This window comes from Oryx dammah, unplaced genomic scaffold (assembly GCF_014754425.2).
Source record: "Oryx dammah isolate SB20612 unplaced genomic scaffold, SCBI_Odam_1.1 HiC_scaffold_19, whole genome shotgun sequence".
Taxonomy (NCBI): domain Eukaryota; kingdom Metazoa; phylum Chordata; class Mammalia; order Artiodactyla; family Bovidae; genus Oryx; species Oryx dammah.
Genome location: NW_024070203.1, coordinates 21,897,668 through 21,922,545, shown reverse-complemented (window position 1 = coordinate 21,922,545; position 24,878 = coordinate 21,897,668). Strand labels below are relative to the sequence as shown.

The following is a 24,878-nucleotide window of genomic DNA, read 5'->3' as shown; positions in this document are numbered from 1 at the left end:
TGGTTGGATCCCCTTAGAGTCCAAGGGACTCTCAAGAGTCTTCTCCAACACCACAGTTCAAAAGCATCAATTCTTCGGCACTCAGCCTTCTTCACAGTCCAACTCTCACATCCATACATGACCACAGGAAAAACCATAGCCTTGACTAGATGAACCTTAGTCGGCAAAGTAATGTCTCTGCTTTTAAATATGCTATCTAGGGTGGTCATAACTTTTCTTCCAAGGAGTAAGCATCTTTTAATTTCATGGCTGCAATCACCATCTGCAGTGATTTTGGAGCCCCCAAAAATAAAGTCTGACACTGTTTGCACTGTTTCCCCATCTATTTCCCATGAAGTGATGGGACCAGTTGCCATGATCTTCGTTTTCTGAATGTTGAGCTTTAAGTCAACTTTTTCACTCTCCTCTTTCACTTTCCTCGAGAGGCTTTTTAGCTCCTCTTCACTTTCTGCCATAAGGGTGGTGTCATCTGCATATCTCAGGTTATTTATATTTCTCTCGGCAATCTTGATTCCAGCTTGTGTTTCTTCCAGTCCAGCGTTTCTCATTATGTATTCTGCATAGAAGTTAAATAAGCAGGGTGACAATATACAGCCTTGACGTACTCCTTTTCCTGTTTGGAACCAGTCTGTTGTTCCATGTCCAGTTCTAACTGTTGCTTCCTGACCTGCATACAGATTTCTCAAGAGGCAGGTTAGGTGGTCTGGTATTCCCATCTCTTTCAGAGTTTTCCAGTTTCTTGTGATCCACACAGTCAAAGGCTTTGGCATAGTCAATAAAGCAGAAATAGATGTTTTTCTGGAACTCTCTTGCTTTTTCCATGATCCAACGGATGTTGGCAATTTGATCTCTGGTTCCTCTGCCTTTTCTAAAACCAGCTTGAACATCAGGGAGTTCACGGTTCACGTATTGCTGAAGCCTGGCTTGGAGAATTTTGAGCATTACTTTACTAGCATGTGAGATGAGTGCAATTGTGCAATAGTTTGAGCATTCTTTGGCATTGCCTTTCTTTGGAATTGGAATGAAAACTGACCTTTTCTAGTCCTGTGGCCACTGCTGAGTTTTCCAAATTTGCTGGCATATTGAGTGCAACACTTTCACAGCATCATCTTTCAGGATTTGAAAGAGCTCCACTGGAATTCCATCACCTCCACTAGCTTTGTTTGTAGTGATGCTTTCTAAGGCCCATTTGACTTCACATTCCAAGATGTCTGGCTCTAGATTAGTGATCACATCATCATGATTATCTGGGTCGTGAAGATCTTTTTTGTATAGTTCTTCCGTGTATTCTTGCCACCTCTTCTTAATATCTTCTGCTTCTGTTAGGTCCATACCATTTCTGTCCTTTATCGAGCCCATCTTTGCATGAAATATTCCCTTGGTATCTCTAATTTTCTTGCTAGTCTTTCCCAATCTGTTGTTTTCCTCGATTTCTTTGCATTGATCTCTGAAGAAGGCTTTCTTATCTCTTCTTGCTATTCTTTGGAACTCTGCATTCAAATGCTTATATCTTTCCTTTTCTCCTTTGCTTTTTGCCTCTCTCCTTTTCACAGCTATTTGTAAGGCCTCCCCAGACAGCCATTTTGGTTTTTCGCATTTCTTTTCCATGGGGATGGTCTTGATGCCTGTCTCCTGTACAATGTCACGAACCTCATTCCATAGTTCATCAGGCACTCTATCTATCAGATCTAGGCCCTTAAATCTATTTCTCACTTCCACTGTATAATCATAAGGGATTTGATTTAGGTCATACCTGAATGGTCTAGCAGTTTTCCCTACTTTCTTCAATTTGAGTCTGTATTTGGTAATAAGGACTTCATGATCTGAGCCACAGTCAGCTCCTGGTCTTGTTTTTGTTGACTGTATAGAGCTTCTCCATCTTTGGCTGCAAAGAATATAATCAATCTGATTTTGGTGTTGACCATCTGGTGATGTCCACGTGTAGAGTCTTCTCTTGTGTTGTTGGAAGAGGGTGTTTGCTATGACCAGTGCGTTTTCTTGGCAACACTCTTATTAGTTGCCCTGCTTCATTCCGCATTCCAAGGCTAAATTTGCCTGTTATTCCAGGTGTTTCTTGACTTCCTACTTTTGCATTCCAGTCCCCTAGAATGAAAAGGACATCTTTTTTGGGTGTTAGTTCTAAAAGGTCTTGTAGGTCTTCATAAAACTGTTCAACTTCAGCTTCTTCAGCATAACTGGTTGGGGCATAGACTTGGATAACTGTGATATTGAATGGTTTGCCTTGGAGACGAACAGAGATCATTCTGTCGTTTTTGAGATTGCATCCAAGTACTGCATTTCAGACCCTTTTGTTGACCATGATGGCTACTCCATTTCTTCTGAGGGATTCCTGCCCGCAGTAGTAGATATAATGGTCAGCTGAATTAAATTCACCCATTCCAGTCCATTTTAGTTTGCTGATTCCTAGAATGTCGACGTTCACCCTTGCCATCTCTTGTTTGACCACTTCCAATTTGCCTTGATTCATAGACCTGACATTCCAGGTTCCTATGCAGTATTGCTCTTGATAGCATTGGATCTTGCTTCTATCACCAGTCACATGCACAACTGGGTATTGTTTTTGTTTTGGCTCCATCCCTTCATTCTTTCTGGAGTTACTTCTCCACTGATCTCCAGTAGCATATTGGGCACCTAATGACCTGGGGAGTTCCTCTTTTGGTATCCTATCATTTTGCCTTTTCATACTGTTCATCAGGTTCTCAAGGCAAGAATACTGAAGTGGTTTGCCATTCCCTTCTCCGGTGGACCACATTCTGTCAGACCTCTCCACCATTACCCGCCTGTCTTGGGTTGTCCCGCAGGCATGGTCCTGGTGTGATTAGATTGACTAGTTTTCTGTGAGTATGGTTTCAGTGTGTCTGCCCTCTGATGCCCTCTTGGAACGCCTACCATCTTACTTGGGTTTCTCTTACCTTGGGCGTGGGGTATCTCTTCACGGCTGCTCCAGCAAAGCACAGCCGCTCCTCTTACCTTGGATGAGGGGTATCTCCTTACCGCCGCTGTTCCTGACCTTCAACGTAGGATAGTTCCTCTAGGCCTTCCTGCGCCTGCAAGTAGTCTAAATGTAATATCCAGAAGTCTTTTTTTTTTTTTTTTTTTTTTTAGGAAAAATATTTTGGTGCAAAGTTTGTCTTTAGTTACAAGAATCTATAAACCACAAATTAAGAATCAGAGAGTTCTTATATTTTCAGAGAGATTCCCCCTTACTGCTACCACCACCAAAAAATGATGTTTACTATTTAAAGATTCTCTGGGCTTATGAAAATGCTGCTAAAAGCTAATCAAATTATGTCAGGTATAACTAAGGGCAGATTTATTTTTTAATGTCTAGACCTGCTGATTTAATATCAGAATTCTAGTTTTTATCTTGTGCTTGTGCTTAGTCGTTCAGTTGTGTCCGCCCCTTTGCTACCCCATGGACTGTAGCCCACCAGGCTCCTCTGTCCATGGGGATTCTCCACGCAAGAATCCTGAAGTGGTTTGCCATGCCCTTCTCCAGGTTTTTATCTTAATCCTGTTATTAACTAAGAGGTAGTCTATAATGCCTTAAAAATCTAGAGAGCTGTTGTAGAAGAAAGATGTTACCATGTTAACTATAATGGATTGCTTGAGTAACTCGAAAATGGGCTATATTTTTCTCTATGTATAACTTAATGGATTTACATCATGTGTTAGTTGTTAGTTAATTAATCTAATTAAATGTTAAATAGTTAATTACATATCGGCTAGTTAATTAGTTATTTAAATGTTAAATGCCCTCTGCAAATAAGATACCAGGCATTTAGGGAAAATATAGTCATAAATAAAAGTCCTTAAAAACTTGTTCTAGTCCCTTAAAAACTTGAGAGATCATTGACATTCATAGTGGCCTTTTACCTTGTGTGTTCTGTGAATTTGAATTTTGAGCCCATATTCATTGTCACTTTCCTTGTGGATATGAGGCTTGGATTAATGATGTGAAGTCCATAAAAGGCTTTATTTTGCTTCTGCTGAAGACATGGGTGCAGTGTTATCCAGGAACCACTTTGAACTACAACCTTAGGTTCAGTTTTTTTCAACCACACAGATACTTACAAAACTACTCTCTGGGTGCCGAGAAGGACTTTCCAGAGAGACTTTGTCTTTTTTGGTTCCTCTCAGAGTCAAGGCCAACACAGACAGCTTCTACACGAAACATTTCCACACATTCACTGAAGGTGTCTTGGATTGATTGAATGGTCTTGGATTGATACTTGTATTTCTGATCTGATAGCCATCTTTCCCAGGTGGACCCTAAGCTTTGTCTCTAGTTTTCTGTTTATCCCGTTAAACCACTAGCTGTCAACTACTGGAGATCTGAAGATGTACCTAAGATAGCTGCTGGCTTCAGGGTATACTTACTTCTTCAGATTCCACCTTCTTGTGGAGTCTAGACTGAGGGACTTTTCTTTCTTGCCAGCTCATGTAGGTGTTAAAAATCACACATATATAGTAGCTTTTATTGTTGTTTTAAGAAAGGATCTGCCAGTAAAGGGAAATAAATATCATAGTTCTTGAAATGGAAATTTTACTTCTCTTGTAGATAATATTCTTTTGATTGTTAAGCTTTGCATATTGTTGATGGTTCTAGAGGAGACAGTATAATAAAAATAAGGAATTATTAAAGTAATTTTCTTACTATTAATTACAGGCATTTGGATCATCACAAACTATGGGATCCCAATGAGTTTGCAGTTCACTGCTTTAAAATTATAATGTATTCCATTCAGGTAAGGATTGAATATATTATATAAGTATATATAAGGATTATGTAAGTATATATATATAAGGATTATATATTATATAAGTAATTTTGGTTCTCTGTCAGTAGGAATGTTCTCAGAGATAGAAAACACTATAGGAGATAAGACATATTCTTAATTTAGTTCTTTGTCTCATTTATTTTTATTTATACTTATATTCTTATTTGCCAAGATGAAAAGATATCTAATAAAAATAACTAGATGATTTTATGGTGATAACCATTATTGTGCATTTATTAAATACATTATTGTGTACTTGTGTTTTACTGATAAACTAGTATTAGAACTGATTATTACAGCAGCATGTGACTGATACATTTGTAGGGTATTTGCTATGTGATATAGCATGTATTAATGTATTAACTCCACTGGTCTTCATAGAACCTTGATGAGGCACTGTCATCTACTGCAGAAAAACTTGGGCAGACTCAACTAGCTCTTAATTCAGTTGGAACTTTAGGTCTTTTTTTAAATGTTTTTTTAAACATCTACATTTTTAATACCCTAAAAAGTCATCATTAATTTAAAGGAGATAAGGTTGTAAGAAGCAGCACAGCTTTTAGTACCAGTCATAACAGGATTTGCATCCTAGATAGGCTGTTTCCTAGTTGCATAGAACTTAGGCAAATTATTTAGCCTCTCTGAGCTTTAGTTTCCTTGTTTCTGAAAAGAACATCTTAGTGCATGCACCGAATGCCTCATTTTTATACTAAGATAGAAGCTGACATTTATCAAGTGCTGGCTATGCCTCTGACTATGCTAATAACCTTACATGTTTTATTTCATTTAATCCTCCTTATTTTATGAAGTGAACGTGAAGTAGGAAAGTGTTAGTCACTCAGTTGTGTCTGACTCTTTGTGACCACATGGACACAGCAGAGCCCTCCAGGCTCTGCTGTCCATGGAATTTTCCAGGCAAGAATACTGGATTGGGTTGCCATTTCCTTTTCCATGAAGTAGATGTTGTTATCCCCGTGTTATAATCAGAAAACTGACCTTTAGAGAGATCAGGTACCTCACTCAGGCACATAGGTAAGAAAGTCAGGATTTGAATTCTGTTCATCCTATTCTAAAACTTTGTGTCTGAATGAAATACTAATTATAGACTAGCATAATGTAAGTCTTCAATACTTTTGGTAGCTAGTATAAAGCTGGTTCATATGTGGAAGGATAATTTTTTTTAATTTTCCCAGTTTATTGAAAATAATTGACATATAATGTTATATAAGTTTAAGGTGTACAACATGATTGATAAATGTATGTGTTGCAAAATGATTTTCATAGTAAGTTTTCTCAAGATCCATCACTTCACATAGCAACACATTTTTTTTCTTCTGGTGAGAACTTTTAAGATCTTTTAATTTTAGTTTAGTAGGTGAGAAGTTGATCTGGCAATCTGTAGACATAATTAAGGGTCTTCCCCTAGTCTTCATAGCTTTGTATTTCTTCATTTGCCCTCCTTATTCAGATTCAGTTACTAGATGAAATTGTTTTTTGCAAGGAGTAAATGCTAAAGTTGAAGAAACTGAAGGAATCAATAAATATTTGTTGATTAAGTGTTTTAGAAGTTATTCTGGTCCACAGCATTGCTTTAGAAGAAGCTTTACATTCACTATAAGTTTTATGAAGTCCATTCTTTGAAAATTGCATGTTAGTACCCACCAGGATGGGAATTTCTATTTTATAAGGCTATCCTGATACAATCAAGATAATACTTATTATGAGAATAAAAATTTTCTCATAAATCTCCTTTTCAGAGATGTCTAGTGTTAACATTTAGACATATATATCTAGTCTTATATACTTTTTTAAAAAAACAGATTGAATTTTATTTAACATAGTATTTTATAGCTGGGCTTCCCTGGTGGCTGGTGGCTCAGATGGTAGAGAATCCGTCTCCAGTGCGGGAGACCTGGGTTCGATCTCTGGGTTGGGAAGATCCCCTGGAGCAGGGCATGACAACCCACTCCAGTATTCTTGCCTGGAAAATCCCCACAGTCAGTCCATGGGATTGCAAGGAGTTGGACATGACTGAGCGACTTAGCTCAGCACACATTTTACAGCTCGCTTTTTTCCCCTCAGGATATGATGAGTCTTTCCCATGATCCTTGTTATTCTTAAGAAGATTGGGTTTTAATGGCTATATACTGTTCCACGACTGAAGGACCGGTCTCCTGTAATTGGGTGTTTTAGTGTCACATGATTTGTCATTATGAATTCCAGGATGTATATCGCTGTTCATGTGTTTTACACTACTTTGTTTCTTTTAGGCTCAGTATTCTCACCATGTAATCCAGGAGATTCTCGGACACCTTGATGCTTGTAAAAAAGATTCTCCACGGGTTCGAGCAGGTATTATTCAGGTTCTATTAGAGGCTGTTGCCATTGCTGCTAAAGGTTCCATAGGTAAGTGCCAGCCCCCCCCCCCCAAAAAAAATTAATCGTTTACAGAATGTTTTTTCCAGCAGGTATAGCACTGTATGGGACAATTTGGAAATATTTCTAACATTTTTGAATGTGCTATAATTTCTCTTGAAATTTTGGGTTTCCACGACTATTGTCAGGCTCTTTAATGTACAGTTAAACATTTTCTCCAAATCAGTGTCTCCTTCCCTTCCTCTTTTCCAGTAAAGATTTTGAAACCAGTTATATGCTAAACATTTGGGAGGGGTACAGATAAACAAGAAACTTATAGTTTACTGAGTTAGACAACTCTCCCTGGTGCCATAATATAAGGCAGATTTTGATCAAGTATCATAAGAAAGCCAAGGTCCAGAGAAGGGGGAAAATGGATTGGTAGGAGCAAAGCATTATGTGGCCCATTTGACTGGGACATGTGGTGGTGTGTGGAGGAAGCCAGGGACATGGCTTCAGGTTCAGGTTGTGGCTAGATTATGGGTATAACTCTTCAGTTGACTAACACGCTTTAAAGATTTACTGTAATCTTCATCGGAGATAATGTTATATGGTGCTGACCTTGATGGCAGCAGTGAAAGTGGGAATGTGAAGTCAGCAGGATTTGATCAACTGACTGACTGTGGGTAACACGGAGAAGAGACAGGTCAGACATGATTTTTCACTCGGGTGATTAGAAGGCTGAAAGGGTCCCTCATAAAATTTCTGAAGTTAGGAAAATCTAGTTATGTTTTCTTTGCTTCAGAATCAAAGTGAAACTATGTATTACCTACTGAAATATTGTAATGCTCACTCAGTGTCAAATGAGAGTGGACATTTTGTATATGGACTCATCATTACTCATAATTTACCTCAAAGAGATGGAAACAGGTTATTTTTTGGAGAGCTACTTGATTTGACATATTAATATGAATTGAGTCACAGATGATGCATTGATTGAGTCATCTCACTACTGATGTCTCTTTTGTGTGAGGAACTGTGTGTTAGGTTCAGTACATTCAGAGAAGGATTTACACAAGGCTGCCTGTCCTGGAGAAGGTTATAATCTAGAGTAGAAGGCAGAAGTAAAAAGCACTGATTAGATTGTATTGTGATGGATGCATTGACGGAAACACACAGAGTGTTCACAGAATTAAAAGCAGAGAGTAAATGTAGTTTATCCAAGTTGGGTAAATTGGCTAGCTTCACTCTAATAATTGAGGCAAAATTCTTTCTTCTTCAGCCTTAAAAGATGGAAAATAAATTTCTTATGCCACAGCGGGCTGTATTATCATAATTCTATGGATTCTGACCCAGCAGGTTATCACAGTATGCATACTTTTGAGTAGATAAGATTAGATAGATGGAAAGTTTTTGGTAACTTTTATAAGAATGTGCACGTTTTGTGTGTTTGTACCAAAGATTCCAACAGCCAGTTGTTCCGAGATGCCCAGTAGATGTTTGCTGGAATAGCTAGGAGACTTTCTTACTTAGGGATTTCTCATTTACTTTTTTAATGAATGGTTAGTTCATAAATTACAAAGTATTGCCAACTACTTAGAAAATATCTAGACGTATCTGTTGAGAAACATGAGTATTGGCTTTGAATCTATGATGCTGGAAGAATATACTCGCTCACATCAGGGTTCATTTGCAGGACCCACAGTGCTGGAAGTCTTCAACACCCTGTTGAAGCATCTGCGTCTCAGTGTTGAATTTGAAGCAAATGATTTACAGGGAGGCTCTATAGGCAATGCCAACTTAAACACAAGTTCCAAAGACAGTGATGAGAAGATTGTGCAGAATGCTATCATCCAAACAATAGGTGAGTACATTTCCCTTTTCAGATTGTTATGGAAAACAGTGATTCAGAAAGCCCTCATTGAAAGTACTTGACTGTTATGCTGCATTAGTTAAAGGTGAATGATAGGTTAGACTTTCAAAAACAAAACTTTGTATTTGGAAACTAAACAAACATGAGAATACAGCAAATTGCAATCAAGAACACCATATGTACCCTTCACCTAGATTCATCTCTTAATATTTTTATGCCTTTATCATATCATTTCCTTTCTCTCTCTGCCTGTCTGCCTCTCTCCCTCCCTTTCTGCATTTCTCTGTGTGCGTATGCATGCATGTGTATATGTGTGTTTATCTACATATATGTGCATATATAAATCTATGCATATAGAGAGATGCGTGCATGTGTCCATCTACCTTTCTTTCCTGACCACTGCATATTAAGTACGTATGTATCATGGCTCTTTACTACAGAGTATTTTTTCCAAAGAATAAAGATATTTTCTTTCATACCCAGAATACAGTTATCAGCATCAGTAAATTTAACTTGATATTATACTTTAATCAAACTTGCTTGTTTCAGTTTTGTTGTTTGACCTGATAATGTCCTTTATAGCATGTTTTCCCTTAGGTCCAGGATCCAGTCTAGGATCGTATATTGTGTTTAGTTGTGATGTTTCTTTGGTTCCTTTAGTTTGGAACATTCTCTTATGATCCGGACATTTTTATAAGAGTTTAGGTCCCCCTTGCTGCTGCTGGCAAGTCGCTTCAGTCATGTCTGACTCTTTGTGACTGCAGCCTGCCAGGCACCTCTGTCCCATGGGATTCTCCGGGCAAGAATACTGGAGTGGGTTGCCATTCTCCCCTCCAGGATAGATCCCCCTTACCCCTCACTTAAAAAAAAATATCCTTGGATGGGTTTGTCTGGTGTTTCTTCATAATTAGATTCAGTGTGTGCATTTCTGGCTGAATACTGTTTAAGTGATAATGCTCTTCTCAGATTCTTGCATACAGCACCACACAGTGTGTGTCCTTTTTTTTGCTGGTGGTGTTAGTTGTGGTCACTCCATGTGTTCTTCTACTTCTCTGCTGCACAGTTTCCATTTCCCCTCGTAAATAATAAGCAGTCTCTGAGAAGGTGCTTTAAGACCATGCAGATCCTCTGCTCTCTCTCTACATCTAGCAAACATTCAAAAGACCTCAGAGACCAGGATCTGGATACTGACACTGAGGGTTTACAATCACATGCCTCCCCACTACTCCGTGCAACACACACACACGCACGTGTGCACAAAGGGTACAAGGATATAGAGCATGGTGTACTGTTGATTGTTCTCAATTAATGTCTCGACTTGGTCACTGCCAACTTCAAGTGGTCACTCTGACCGTGTAGTATCATCCAGTGAGAAATCTGCAGCATAAAACTTCACAAACCACTTCTGATATGTTTAATCAGTCATAGCACCTTCTCGATACACCGTACAAATCGTGTTTTGCATTTCAGTTGCATTTTTACCTTTCTTAAAATAATAAAGCATGACATGCTGTAAATGTTGCTTTTTTTCCATCTTCAGTATTAAAATGGCTAGACAAAAACTCAATCTTGGTAAGTGTTTTTTCTTAATGCACTGCTGATATGACAGCTGTCACAATACAGTCTAACAGAATTGTTTCAAATGAAGTTAAAGACAGCTAAGCACTACTAGAGCCATCTTTTTGAAAAAAAAAACGAACCTTTTGACCAAGCTAATATTACGATTTTTTTATTATATGGAAAAATAAAGTTTTCAATGTGAAAAATGCATCTTAAATTTATCTTGATATCTTTATAGGATTTTTTGGAAGTAACCTACCAGATTATCAGAGGTCAGAAATCATGATGTTCATTATGGGGAAAGTACCTGTTTTTGGAACATCTACACATACTTTGGATATCAGTCAATTAGGGTATGTTTTTGTGGTTCTCCTTTGTTCTCAAACTGAAAATTTCTCAAACTGTAAAGTTGAATACTCAAGGCCAGAATACTGAAGTGGGTAGCTGTTCCCTTCTCCAGGGGATCTTCCCAACCCAGGGATCAAACCCAGGTCTCCCACATTGCAGGCAGATTCTTTACCAGCTGCACCACCAGGGAAGCCCTAATTTGATTTTACAACATGCTAATACTTTAGTTTGTAAATAACTTAATAAGGAAATGATAGTATTATTTAAGATATTTGTTTGACCATTAATAACCCTTTTTTCATTTGTTAATTCTTTTTTGAAAGAATTATTTGTATAACAATTATTTAGGCACATTCTGGCCTTATTAGTATATATTACATAGATGTTATATCTGTCAATTATATTTGTATTAGATATATTCTCCAGTTTATAGTATCTTTTAATTATTCTGGATCTTTTGTTGTGATTTCATACAATTGACTTTTCATGTCATTACATGCATAGGTTTGTTTCCTTTGCAAACCAATAGCTTTTTAATTTTTTTTGTTTGAATTTGATTTTTGTGCATATAACCCTGTAATTCATATGAAGTTTACTTTAAAATATAAAATGAGCCATGGCTTTAGCGAGTATGAAAGCAAAGTCTGTTTTGCTAATATGAATAGAGTTTTAAAATAAAAAATAATAATTTAAATAAATAAGGTTAATTACTTTTTATAAGATAATGCCACTGTTTTGTGTATTTTAGGGATTTGGGAACCAGGCGGATTCAAATAATGTTACTGCGATCTTTGCTTATGGTAAGGAATTTAAGACCGGTAAAGAACACCCTTAACCTTAAATTATTAAAGAGGTTAAAAAAATAGCTTCACATTATCAGCTTCTTTTTCTCATAAGATACCATTTATGGTAAGTTTTCTTTCTGTGGTTTATATACTGTACTTGAATGTACTTGATTTCACTTTTACTGTTTATTCCTGTTTCCCATCATCATATTTGGTTTTCATGATGATGAAAGATACAGAAGGCAGAGAGCATTACCATTTTACAGAAGAAGATGCCTGGGCCCAGCTATCGCAAGATTTCTCAGTTCTTTCCTATATGTTTTTTGCTTTTATATTTGTATCTTGTTTAAGAGCGCTTTGCCTGCTCTGATGATATAAACACATTTGTTTATATCTTTGTACAAAAGGTTTACAGTTTGGCTTTCCACATCTAGAACTTTGATCTGAAGTTTATCTATTTTTGTATGTGATATAAAATATAGATATGTTTTTAGTTTTTTTAGGTAAGTAGTAATTGTCCCACCAATTTCTACTCACTTATAAAATCACCTTTATCCTATAATGAATGCCCAAATATAAATGGTAGATGTTCCACATATGCTTGTAATCCTTAATATAAATAGAGATTACCCACCTGAAATTTCATTTGGCCCTAAGCTTTTTTTAATTAAATAAATTCCCTGAGCAAATAGCCTTGTCTCTAATCCTAATTGTACTACACAGTCAACTGAATGAATGTCTGTGTGTTATGGTTAAACTGTTTAATGGGATTTAAGTATAGGCTGATTAAAAGCTCCAACTTTAGAGATAGGAATACACTCAGAAATGTCACATCAAATAATGAAAACAGCTTTCCAAAATGAAAATGCATTCCTATTAAACTGAGCTGCTTAATTTAAAATAAAATAATTATTTGCCAGTTTAAAATTTTCAGATCTTACCTGTGTTATTTGTTACCTAATTTCCTTATATACGTTTAGTACTCACTTCCTGCCCCATATATTCTTAACCTTCTGAGCCTCGGTTTTCTTTTACAAAATGGTGAAGCAGTAATAATTCCTAGCCTCACAGGAACATGGTAATGATGAAGTTAGTACACATACAGTGCTTAGAGTCACGCCTGGCATATGGTAAATGTATGCTGATACTGATTTTATTAACTTTATGAATGATGTTTTTGTAAAATCCTCATCATCTCACAAATTTTCTTTTAGTTTTTCCTTCAGACTTATGTTTATACTTCCTGTTTTCCCTAAGCTTGTGATTCTTAGAAAACAACTTGAGAGTTTTACCAAAGAAGGATTCATGACAAAGGTTTTTTGCTTGTTTTTCCTCCCTATAATCAGGTAACTTCTGGATACAAAGCAAAGACAATCGTTACTGCACTGCCAGGGTCTTTCCTGGACCCTTTGCTATCACCATCCCTCATGGAAGACTATGAACTGAGGCAGTTAGTCTTGGAAGTAATGCATAATCTCATGGATCGCCATGACAACAGGGCAAAGCTTCGAGGAATCAGGTATGTGCTGTTTGAAAATAGGCTTAATGATGAAATTTTCAGATTTCTACATTAATGCATTTAAGTACAGTATTGATTGTTTTTTTTTTTTACCTTTTTGAAGTGTTTAATTCAATGGTTTTCAGTACTTTCACAGTTAGAACCATCACCATTACCATTATGCAGTATTATACGTTTTTTCATCTAGGATTTTTAGGTTTTATTAATCCAGAATTTTATTTAATTTGTATAACAATTACTAATATATTTAAGATAGTAAACGTTAAAGTCTTTTAATGTACTTTCAGAGATCTCATCTACTAATAATCATTAGTTACATAAATTTTATTTTGGTTTTGCCTCAAGGATTACTTTGTGCAATTTTACTTAATTAAACTCGGTTATTCAGTAGAATCATTACATATAAGCTTATTTAAAATGCTTATTGAAATGAGTGGTAAATAGTTCAGACTTGTAAGTATAGCTATGATTTGTCATATGAGAGATGATATAATAACTGTCATTCCTTAAAAAATGATGCATTGGTTCTCTCTAGAATAATACCAGATGTGGCTGACCTAAAAATAAAAAGAGAAAAAATTTGTAGACAAGACACAAGTTTCATGAAAAAGGTAAGATTATCTTCTGAAAAATAATGCATGACTTAAGTTGTAGCCATTTGAATTCTCAGGTAGGTTTGCATTGATCTGTAACCTTAAAATGAAATGAAGGGGAATCTATTAGAAGAGCATACATAGTTCTGTATCTGTAGCCAGAAAACTCACACTTACTAGTACTGAACCACAGACCTAAACAGGCTTAGCCAGTCAGGCATTGGCACAGCTGGAGAGACCCCTCTTACCTATATGGGTCCATGTGCATATTAAATAGATTACAGAGCAAAATGCATAACCCTACAGACAGACTGGCTTCAGAAGACTACTGTTGTGGCCTGTGACCCTGGTCACACGTTACAATCACCTGGGGAGCTTTGTGCTTTTAAAAACACTGATGCTCACGCTTCCCCTCTAATGAGTTAAATCACATCCAGGGTGGGCACTGGGGCCTGCCTAGTGGAGAGGAAGCATGGCGGTCATTCAGTTTCCCAATTATAACTTACAGTTTGTGTTGTGAACCAGTGTAACATGTTGAGTTAATTACCACGTGGTACTTTGAAATGGGAAAAACGCTTTTATTTCTGTTTATTGTCACTTGACAGTTGGACCTGTACTCTGGAATGCTTTAGACGACGGGCTTTTCTGTTTTTGACTAACATATTAGATCAGTTTGGTTTAGAGGGAAACCTCTTACAGTGCCGGGGATGTGTCTGTGACCTCTCCTCGTGGGTGGACTTTAGACGTGCCTGTGTCACTTCAGACCAAAGTGTGGCAGAGCCTGGAGATGCTCTTCCCCAGACAGCTCCTAACCCTCCTCCGAGGAGGTTGTTCCCGCAGGCAAGAAAACCTGAGTTCATTTCTCCTCAGCCAGGTGTTTCTTACAATTGCTAAGGCTCCCGTAATTCTGCCATTCTTTTCAGCTTTTCTCAAATCTATCTATAATTTGCTTGTCTTTTCAAATTATTACTAAAGACATTTTCATTGTTTGCACTGGAACTATTTCTGACTTGCTGTTTTTATTTAATTTTCTCTTCAACTCCAATGCTAGTGTCTAATTATATGTCGATACATTTATTGATGTTAATAATTGGAATACAATTTGACCCTCCAATGATCAGTTTAAATCTCTCCCTTGTTATGTGATAAGATAGCTACTTTGTAAGAGGTTATATACACCTGTGAAATCTGCCCTGCTACATTTTAAGCAAGACTGTCTTTTTTCTGTATCGTTTCCCTTTTCAGAATGGGCAGCAGCTATATCGGCACATATATTTGGGCTGTAAAGAAGAAGACAATGTTCACAAAAACTATGAGCTACTTTATACTTCTCTTGCTCTTATAACTATTGAATTAGCCAATGAAGAAGTAGTTATTGATCTCATTCGATTAGCCATTGCTTTACAGGTATGCTTTCATAGCCTTTCATTGACAAAAGCATTTTTTTACGAGTTAGACACCATCTTTAAAGTATTATCATTTAAAGTATTATCCCTTTATTCAGGGACATGAATTTTTTAAGTGAGTTGTCTACGTTTTAAATCTAAAATACTCAAACTATGATCACATTCATTTATTCTTTTTACAAATGTTAAGTAAGTATTGACCATGTGCTAAATATTGTTCAAGGCCATAGGATTACCATGATGAAAAAGACAGCATGGTCCCTGTGCCCATCCTTTCAGTGGGGAAGATAGTCATTAAATGATAAGAATTACATAGATGGAGTTGTTTAATTAGAGTTTACATATTATGTAATAATAGAACTGTGTGCAATGAGAATACATGCATGTATTTTTATATATCTGATATACATTTCACCAGCCCCTGAATCCCCCCGTCTTTAGAAAAGGTTTTCCTAAAGAAGACCTGTTTGAATTGAGAGTTTTAAGTCTCTTATAAATGGGTATTTATTCTCCTTTTAGAACTTTTTTTTTTTTTTTTAAAGAAAGCTGCTTCTAAGGTGACATTTTGGTTAGCATTCCAACCTAGCTGCATTTCTTAGTATAATCATGGGGAAAATGCCAATGAGCATGAGACCTTGATCTGTCAGTGTGTGTTTGTTTTTTTAATTAAAGGACAGTGCAATTATCAATGAAGATAATTTGCCAATGTTCCATCGTTGTGGAATCATGGCGCTGGTTGCTGCATACCTCAACTTTGTAAGTCAGATGATAGCTGTTCCTGCGTTTTGCCAGCATGTTAGCAAGGTAATATATTGAGATAAGTCCTTGCATTTGAACTGCACAAGAATGGCAGATTTTCTACCAGCGATAATTATTTTTAATTTTGATGATTATGTATCAATCATTAAGATAATGCTATGTTTATATTTTCATTGATGCCTGTTGTATTAGAATTTTTCTGTGTAATGGTTGAGCAGGAAATACGGTTTTCTTCTACAATACTTCATACAATTTCTTATACAGTTGTTTTCCTTTTAAAACATTATGGATCTTAGTATCTCATATTTCTTTAATTATACTGTTTTTATTGTCATTATGTTTTAAACCAGTCTCCTTGAGATAGATCTCAAAAGTTAAGTAAATAATACGCCTCTCAGAGATTTGTCCTGTGTCATTTAACTATTATCTTTTTTAGCAGTAACTCATTAAATAGTTTAGCATACATTTCAGAGCCCCTGACTTACCTGCAGAAAAAGTCCACTGTAATTTTTATTCTTTAAAGACATCTTTCAGGGAGAACCTCGTTTTTATGAAATTGGAAGCATATCTCTCAGTCCTTCCTAAAATGTAGGGGGTTTTAGTGCATTCTGAGAAATAAAACTCATTCATTAAATAAATGTTTGAGTGACTATTTGACATCTGCTGTTAAAGATCCAAATTCTGTGAAAGCAGGGTTCCCCTTTAGGTGGCTTCCAAGTGAGTTGGGGAGCTAGACCTCAGAAGAGTGCTGAGACCGCAGGAGGAGGGGCACAGCGAGGGCCTGCTGCTTGTGGAGGCGTTTCCCACACAGGGTGCTTGAAAAAGCACAGGTTCTAATTGCCTCTGTGGGATGTTTGATCAGATGTGATGTATCATCTTTTTTCACAGCTTGTATTATTTTATCACTGTGATTTTGTTACCTGCTGAGTTCATAAACGCGAAAACAAAATGAACTCTTTATTTGGGTTCTCAACTGTAGCTTAAATTCCAAAATGAAGTGATGGTATTTCTTATAAATGTTTAGTTTTTGTTTCTGTGTTTTTAGTTTTCCACATTTTTATGGCACCGTCCTGAAGAGTGAGGCCTTTGATTTTTACTTTATTTTGTTTTTGGATATTTTTCAGGTTATTGAAATTCGAACTATGGAAGCCCCTTATTTTCTACCAGAGCATATTTTCAGAGATAAGTGCATGTATGTTAATGCTTTACATTTCAAGGAAGGGACATTGACTTGAGAAACCAGTAAATGGTGAAGGCAAAGGCGTGAACTATTGTTAGAATAATTTTCTGTTTTGTAATCCTCATTGTTTTATGTTTCTGTCACTTAACTCATCTAACTTGTTTCTCTTGTTATAAAAGTTCTCGTACATTATAAATGTAGACTCATACACACATGGACTCAGTCTTTGATGAAAAAATTTTTAGCTTACCTTTTTTTAAACATGAAGATGCAACTCTTAAATAGAGCATGTTCTGATATATAGGTGAACACTCCTTTAAGAAACTATAATATCTTGTTCAAGACTTTCAATAATCGATAACAATATTAATAAAACTATGGGATAAAGAATGTTTTCCAAAAAACGATGGTTATACTCTGAACTTTTTTTCCTTACTACTCAAAAAAATACATATATGAAAAATACTTTATTCAAACTTTTGGACTCTGAAAGCAATTTAATATTGAAAAACATCAGCATAATGTAATACCAAGCAGTTTGAAAGGAAAGTGAAGCTGTATGTCTTGGATGAGAGCTTCCTGTCACTTAGTTGGCTAGTGTGTTCTTGATTAATAGTCAGTGAGCTTCATTTTTATTTTGTTCTTGCAGTAGATTTTTAATTAGCATGATAGTTAAAGCTGAATTTAGTTCTCTTCATCATTTAATGTGTGAATACCAGCAGGATAAAATAAGGCTGACCTCACCCTTGGGATGTTACTGGGGAAGAAGAACAGCAGAACGCTTCCTAGCTGGGTCCACATACCATATGTTTTTAAAGAGCTCAAATTAGTCATCTAAAATATACTGATTTTCCTATGACTAATTACAGTTTTAAGTTGCATTTATATTTAGACCTTGATCTAGAATGTTTATATGTTAACTTATTTTAAATAATACTAAATGGCTTTTCTTTTGATCAACTTGACAGGCTTCCAAAATCTTTAGAGAAGCATGACAAAAATTTGTACTTTTTGACTAACAAGATTGCAGAGTCACTAGGTGGCAGTGGCTATAGTGTTGAGAGGTTGTCAGTCCCATACGTACCACAAGTGACAGGTAAGGGCAGGTGATTAAAACTCTTACTCTATCGAATATGTATCAGCAATTTTTCTGCAAGTTCAGTTAGCAATGAAAATTAATTCTGTTTGTGTACTTACTATATCTCAACTGTTTCAGATGCTTAAGAAAGCTTCTATTTTAAAATTTTGTTCTTGAAAACCTTTAGTAAAAGACACATACATGATTTTATCATGAGCAAATTGAATCCTCAAGTGATAATTATTATAGTTCATGGATTATTATACTGAATAATATTATTCTTTAAACAGAGAAGCAAAGTAAGATCTTTGCTCTTTAAGCTATATTGTGTTTAACTTCAGAAAATTGGTAAAAATCATTTAGTTAGTAAATTGTGACTGTTGAACTTAATGAATTAGGTAATTTTTGTCATTTGAAAGAGTACAGACTATTTTCTATGTAAAGAAACCTGCAAACTTTTTAAGTTAAGAATATGTTTTCCTCTGTGTCTAATGTATCTCCTTCTGTTCTTTGCATTGCCTGAGATAATTGTTTTGTTTCAAAGCAAAACTACATCATATCTTGCATTCACTTTTTACTTTGAAAGCTAAAATCAAAGATTTTTATCTTAGGATACCTTCATTTTCTTTGGATGGGGCTACATCTGTTCTACAAGAAAGCTGTTTGATTTCATTTAGGTAGTTTTCCAAATTAATCCCTAGAAATAGCATGACCTTTGGAAGTAACTCTTTTTTATAACTTGGATCCAAAATATGTATATTTATTACAGATAGTTGTTCATAATAGTCTGAGATGTTAATGAAAGCTTTTGCATTTTCTTTTAAATTCCATAGTATAGAAAAGTCTATTCCTCGGGAATATCTTGGGAAAGTAAAAAGTGCTAAGAATAAAACATTAATAGAGCTTTGTAATTTTAAAGAATTTTTAAAATAGGTTTTTAAAAATATTTCATTCTTATAATTTGGATTTAGCTCTCTTTCCTTCAGGCAAAAAACCTCATAAACCCAGGCACAAGTGCAAAGGTAAATCCAGTGTCAGTTGGCCGCCCTTTCCCTCCCCCATCCTTTAGGAAAATAGCTTAGTACAACTGCCTTCTAGAAAATGAAGACAGTGGCCTGTGTATTTTATGTAGTTGTAAATTCAGTTATTGTTTTGCTTTACCTTCCCCAAAGCTGTAGTTTACTTTCCATCCCTTGTTATTTCCTTCTACCCTATTCCTTTAACTCCAAACAGTTCTGAACGAAAATTATGGTACCTTTTTTTTTTCAACAAATGGTTTGTATTTCCCATTTCTTCCCACCCCTGAAAAGGATGTTTATCTTTTTTAATGCCTGTCTATCACTGACTAGAAGAATTCTGAGCATTTCAGCATATACTTAGTTATGTAACTGCACAGAAATCCCTCAGTATGAATAAGATTTTTCTGATTTATAAAGATTTTGGCAGTTTAGAACCAGTCTGTGGCATGTGTGTCCTGCCTTAATGCAGAGAGAGTCAGAAGACATAGTAACACTTTGTGGCATAATCAGTTATTAAATTTTCCTTTTGCTGTATAACCATCAGATATTCATTTAAAAAAAAATAAGGGATTTAAGATTTAAGGTATCTTTCTTCTTAAAAGAAAAATGTTTAAATATTTATGTTGTTGTGTATCATGCATGTATACCCTTCATCATCACAATAGTAGCTGCCATTTATTATGTATTGAGTGTTTGCCAGTCACAGTGATACTCTTTATTCATGTTCTCAGGTAATCTGAGAATGTAGTTTGATGAGGAAAGTAGCATTAATTTTGTTTATAAATGAGGATAAGTGAGGCTGAAATTAAATAATTTGATTAGGTAAGGCCACTAGAATTAACTGCCTTGCCTGTTCAGTTAGGTGCTTAATAAATTGATTTTGCCAACTGTGTGCTCAAAGATTGTTCAGTCATCCATATTGATCCAGATTTATTTTTTCTTGTATTACAAACTTTTACTGAGTGTCTACTATATCAAGCACTCTTCTGACTTTTGGGGTAGAAAGATGTTAAGATTCACTCCCTATCCTCAAGGATTAAAGTTTGGTGGAGAAGACAGACAAACAGTTGAAATATAATGGTAACTGGTTCTAAAGAAAGAAGAATGGTCTGCCTAAAGCTTACTGAACAGTTAATGACTGGCATAAAGTAAGTGATCAATAAATGTTAGCTAATTATTACAAATCAGCCTAGAAATTGACTTAATAGTGTATGTCTAAGTGTGTGTTACATGCTCCTCTATGAAGGGGTACAGTATTTAATGAGTATTTACGGTGTGGCAGCTGCTGTGCAAACAGGAGCAAGAATGAGCAAGACAGGTAGAGGTTCTTGCTTTAACAAAGCATACAGTCTTTCCTAACGGGATTCCTCATCTGGACCAAGAAACACAGAAGATGGTTTTGAATGACATTTTTCTCAGTTCTACCAAGATGGCACATCAGCAGTTTTATTCTAGATGCATAGGAAAGAAGTTAATTCATTATACAGTTTGTCTAACAAGACAGACAATCAACTGGATGATTGCAGTATGCCTTAAAGGCTATCATCAGAGAGGTTTGGGGTCCTCAGGCAGCACCTAGGAGAGTCTTCTGTCCAGGTTTTGTGAAATGGGTGTTTTCCAGAAGGAAAAAAACCCCTAAGCTGAACCTGAAGCAAGTGTTAGGCAAGTGAGCTGTGTCATGCCAAAGTAACAGCATGTGTGGAAGAATGGAGGCAAGCAAGAAGATGATTTTTCAAGGAATTACTATAAAGTTAGTCTACTTTGGAGTGACTAGGAAGAGTAGGATTGGGAATTGTAAAACCAGGGTTAAATAGTTCAAACTGTTCTGAAAGCAATGGGGAGTCATTAAATGATTTTAAACAGGGAATGGCTGGATAAGAATTGCAAAGAACCTAAAAAACCAGTGTCACTATAAATAAACATGCATTAGCTCTAGATGGAATTTTCTTTTTTCTATAGAACCAAAAATGTCTGTCTGTGTAAGTAGTATCATTGTTAAAATGAAATTTTGTATAGACAAATCACCTCTGAAATTTCATTTTGCCGGTTAGCTTTTTAATTGAATCGGAGCAGCATTGTAGCCCTAATTACATTTCATGATTTATTAATATACAGTTAAGTAAGTTCTTCTACTTTTTTTATACAACCATAGACAATTATATTGAGTAATTTAATGTAGTTCTGTATTATACTTGTGTTCAGACTATTGTGTATACTTGGTGTTTCTCTATTCTTTAGCCGTCTGAATGCAGTTCCATACATTATACACAGACACTCTAGGTGGCAGCAGAATATCACTGAAGGAAGTTAGGTCTCACTGTCTCCAAGTATTGCTCTAAAACCCAGGTTGCAATTAAAAACAGAAAGAAGAAACAGTGATTACCATACCAAACAGCAGATTATAGGAAGTGAAGAGGGAGGTGGGATGGGAAAACGGAAGGGGCATAGAAAGTAGCCTCTGAAACTGCCCCAGGCCAGCCTGAGGAAGAAAAGCAAGGGTCTGCCCTGGGGGTGCACACAGGAGGCACTGAGCCGCCGAGAGGCAGGACAGGGCTGTCCCCAGCCGCCACAGTGATGTTGCGTCTCAGCCGACCTTGAAGGACAGGTCAGGAGCAGACGTGGACAGCCCATGAAAACAGGGGCGTTATCTTCTGTGAGCTGTGTTGTGGAAAGCTTACTCATGTGTCAATGTGCACGATACTTAGTTGTGACTGGGCTTTTTCTATCACCTTCAAGTAGGTTGCTCTATTGATGAAAGAACTTTCTGAGAATAGAATGTTAGAGTTTCCCATTGAGTTTCATTTTCTTCCTTTGAAAAATTCCTTGTCTTTCTCAAATCTCTGCCCATATGTCCCTCCCGTTCTAACTCATTTTTGCCACTCAGTGATCCCTCTCCTGCCTCTGTAATTCTCCTTTCCTTTTTATTTTTATCTTAAGTTTCAATTTGTCTCTTCTCTGCAACCCATCAGGTTTTATATGTTAACCTAGAAATTCTTGTATGGGTTTTTTTTTGAGAAGCAGGCTATTATTCATTCCTCATTTTGAGTTCTGGTAAAGCCTTGAAAGTTGAAAAGCAAGTCAGCAGTGATAACCATACTGTTTTGTAGCAGTTCAGTTGATGCTGATTTTTATGTTTGGTGATTTATATTAGCACATATGATCATGAGGAAAAATTAGGAAAAGTACAGTGTCTCGATTACCTTAATAATAGTCATATGCAGGAGATAAGATATTTTCAACCTGAAAACTGCAGTGAAACAATATGTAGTAACTTGTCACAGATGGTTATGTATTCATTCTGTACGACCAGCCTTTATACAGCAGAACCTGAGTAACTGCTAGATGATAGATACAAAACAGTCTGCCACTGAATTCTTGTACAGTTGGGGAGATAAGACATTTATTTACATGTTGGTAGTTCAAGGCCCAGTCAATGACTTACGGGTGATAATGATTGAATACTGATAAGGAAAGATCAATCGTAACCGATAGGAAATTTCTGTAGCCAGAAGAAAGACAAGTAAGTAAAAACAATTAAGTAATATTTAAGATTTAAAGAATGCTATGTAAGTAGAGCTTGAAAGATAAGAGTCTTTATGGTTGGGGTGAGGGGGACATAAGAAAGGGCAGGTAACAGGTGTTTCCTGTAGGAGTTGCTGTTTGTAGAAGAACATGTGCGGCAGATGCTCAGAGACAGAGAATAGGCACGTTTGCCTTAATACATCAGGGAACAGCCAATGTTCCTGTTTGTAGGATCTGACTGGAGAATGCAGATTGCCTTTTTACTTCCTCAGGCAGTGGGTAGAATTGCTTGGAGGAGTGATGTGGTTAGTGTTTAAGAAACTTATAATAAGATGGTGGTGTACAGGGAAAATTCTCGAAAGGTCTGTTATCAGGATGGGGTGGGTCAGTGGTTCTCAACTGTGATTTTTCCCACTCTAGGAACCATTTGTCAACCCTAGAGACATTCTTAGTTATCGCCAGTGGGGAGGCCTACTGGTATCTAGCAGGTAGAAATTAGGAATGCTGCTAAATATTCCGCAATACACAGAATAGCTACCACAGCAAGAATTATCTGGCCCAAAATGCCAGTAGTGCCAAGGTTAAGAACCCTGGCTAAGTTGTGCTGTGAGAATAAACAGACACACGTTCTTAGTGATTTAAAACTGTAAAGACTTACTCGTTGCTCCAGCTAACCGTGCATAACTTCATATCCTCCTTGTTCTGGAGTCCAAGCTGATGGAATAGCCACAGTCTAAAACGTTGCTCACTCCTCATTGGCCAGAACTAGTTACAGAGTCCCTCCCAACCACAGAGAGGCCAGGAACTGCAATCCTTCTATGTCCCAGAAAGAGAGTAAATTGCCATATTTGATTAACAGCATTAATTTACTGCCAGGGAAGGCTACCTTGGAGTAGAGGAGTAGTCAGTAAGAAAGAAACCAATGGTTTTCTTAGGCCATGCCACACAGCTTTTGGGATGTTAGTTCGCCAACCAGGGAGCAAGCCCACGCCCAGAGCACCGAGTCTTAACCACTAGACCACCAGGAAAGTCCCAAGAAACCAATTTCTTTATGTTTGCCCTTTTTTAGTTCATTCTTCACCCCTTCAGAAGAATAAAATCACGGTTCAGTTGACCCTCGAACAACACTGGTTTGAACTGCATCAGTTCAGTTCAGTCACTCAGTTGTGCCCGACTCTTTGCAACCCCATGAATCGCAGCACGCCAGGCCTCCCTGTCCATCACCAACTCCCAGAGTTCACTCAGACTCATGTCCATCGAGTCTGTGATGCCATCCAGCCATCTCATCCTCTGTTGTCCCCTTCTCCTCCTGCCCCCAATCCCTCCCAGCATCAGAGTCTTTTCCAATGAGTCAGCTCTTCGCACGAAATGGCCAAAGTACTGGAGTTTCAGCTTTAGCATCATTCCTTCCAAAGAACACCCAGGATCTATCTCCTTTAGAATGGACTAGTTAGATCTCCTTGCAGTCCAAGGGACTCTCAAGAGTCTTCTCCAACACCACAGTTCAAAAGCATCAATTCTTTGGCGCTCAGCTTTCTTCACAGTCCAACATCCATACATAAGAATATCCATACACAACCACTGGAAGAACCCTAGCCTTGACCAGACAGACCTTTGTTGGCAAAGTAATATCTCTGCTTTTGAATATGTTATCTAGGTTTGTCATAACTTTTCTTCCAAGGAGTTATGCGTCTTTTAATTTCATGGCTGCAATCACCATCTGCAGTGATTTTGGAGCCCAAAAAAATAAAGTCAGCCACTGTTTCGCCATCTATTTCCCATGAAGTGATGGGACCAGATGCCGTGATCTTAGTTTTCTGAATGTTGAGCTTTAAGACAACTTTTTTACTCTCCTCTTTGACTTTCATCAAGAGGCTTTTTAGTTCCTTTTCACTGTCTGCCATAAGGGTAGTGTCATCTGCATATCTGAGGTTATTGTTATTTCTCCCGGCATAATTCCACTTAAGTGCAGATATTTTTCAATAAATATGTACCACGGTATTATGTGGTCTCAAGTTGGTTGAATCTGCAGATGCAGAACCATGGATCTGGAGAGCCAATTAAAGTTGTAATGCAGAT

The 24,878-nt window shown here is 36.8% G+C and overlaps 1 protein-coding gene across 2 annotated transcripts in view; it reads left to right on the top strand.

The window, feature by feature from the left end:
* Nucleotides 1-24,878, top strand: part of EFR3A (EFR3 homolog A) — an 83,683-nt gene that overhangs the window by 41,525 nt on the left and 17,280 nt on the right. For both annotated transcript variants that reach the window (XM_040262120.1, XM_040262121.1), the window contains exons 8-18: nucleotides 4,691-4,769; nucleotides 7,073-7,208; nucleotides 8,854-9,021; nucleotides 10,829-10,943; nucleotides 11,687-11,738; nucleotides 13,070-13,242; nucleotides 13,778-13,853; nucleotides 15,081-15,242; nucleotides 15,914-16,045; nucleotides 17,125-17,192; nucleotides 18,149-18,276. In XM_040262120.1, the coding sequence (XP_040118054.1) occupies nucleotides 4,691-4,769; nucleotides 7,073-7,208; nucleotides 8,854-9,021; nucleotides 10,829-10,943; nucleotides 11,687-11,738; nucleotides 13,070-13,242; nucleotides 13,778-13,853; nucleotides 15,081-15,242; nucleotides 15,914-16,045; nucleotides 17,125-17,192; nucleotides 18,149-18,276 (1,289 nt within the window). The remainder of the gene's footprint in view (nucleotides 1-4,690; nucleotides 4,770-7,072; nucleotides 7,209-8,853; nucleotides 9,022-10,828; nucleotides 10,944-11,686; nucleotides 11,739-13,069; nucleotides 13,243-13,777; nucleotides 13,854-15,080; nucleotides 15,243-15,913; nucleotides 16,046-17,124; nucleotides 17,193-18,148; nucleotides 18,277-24,878) is intronic.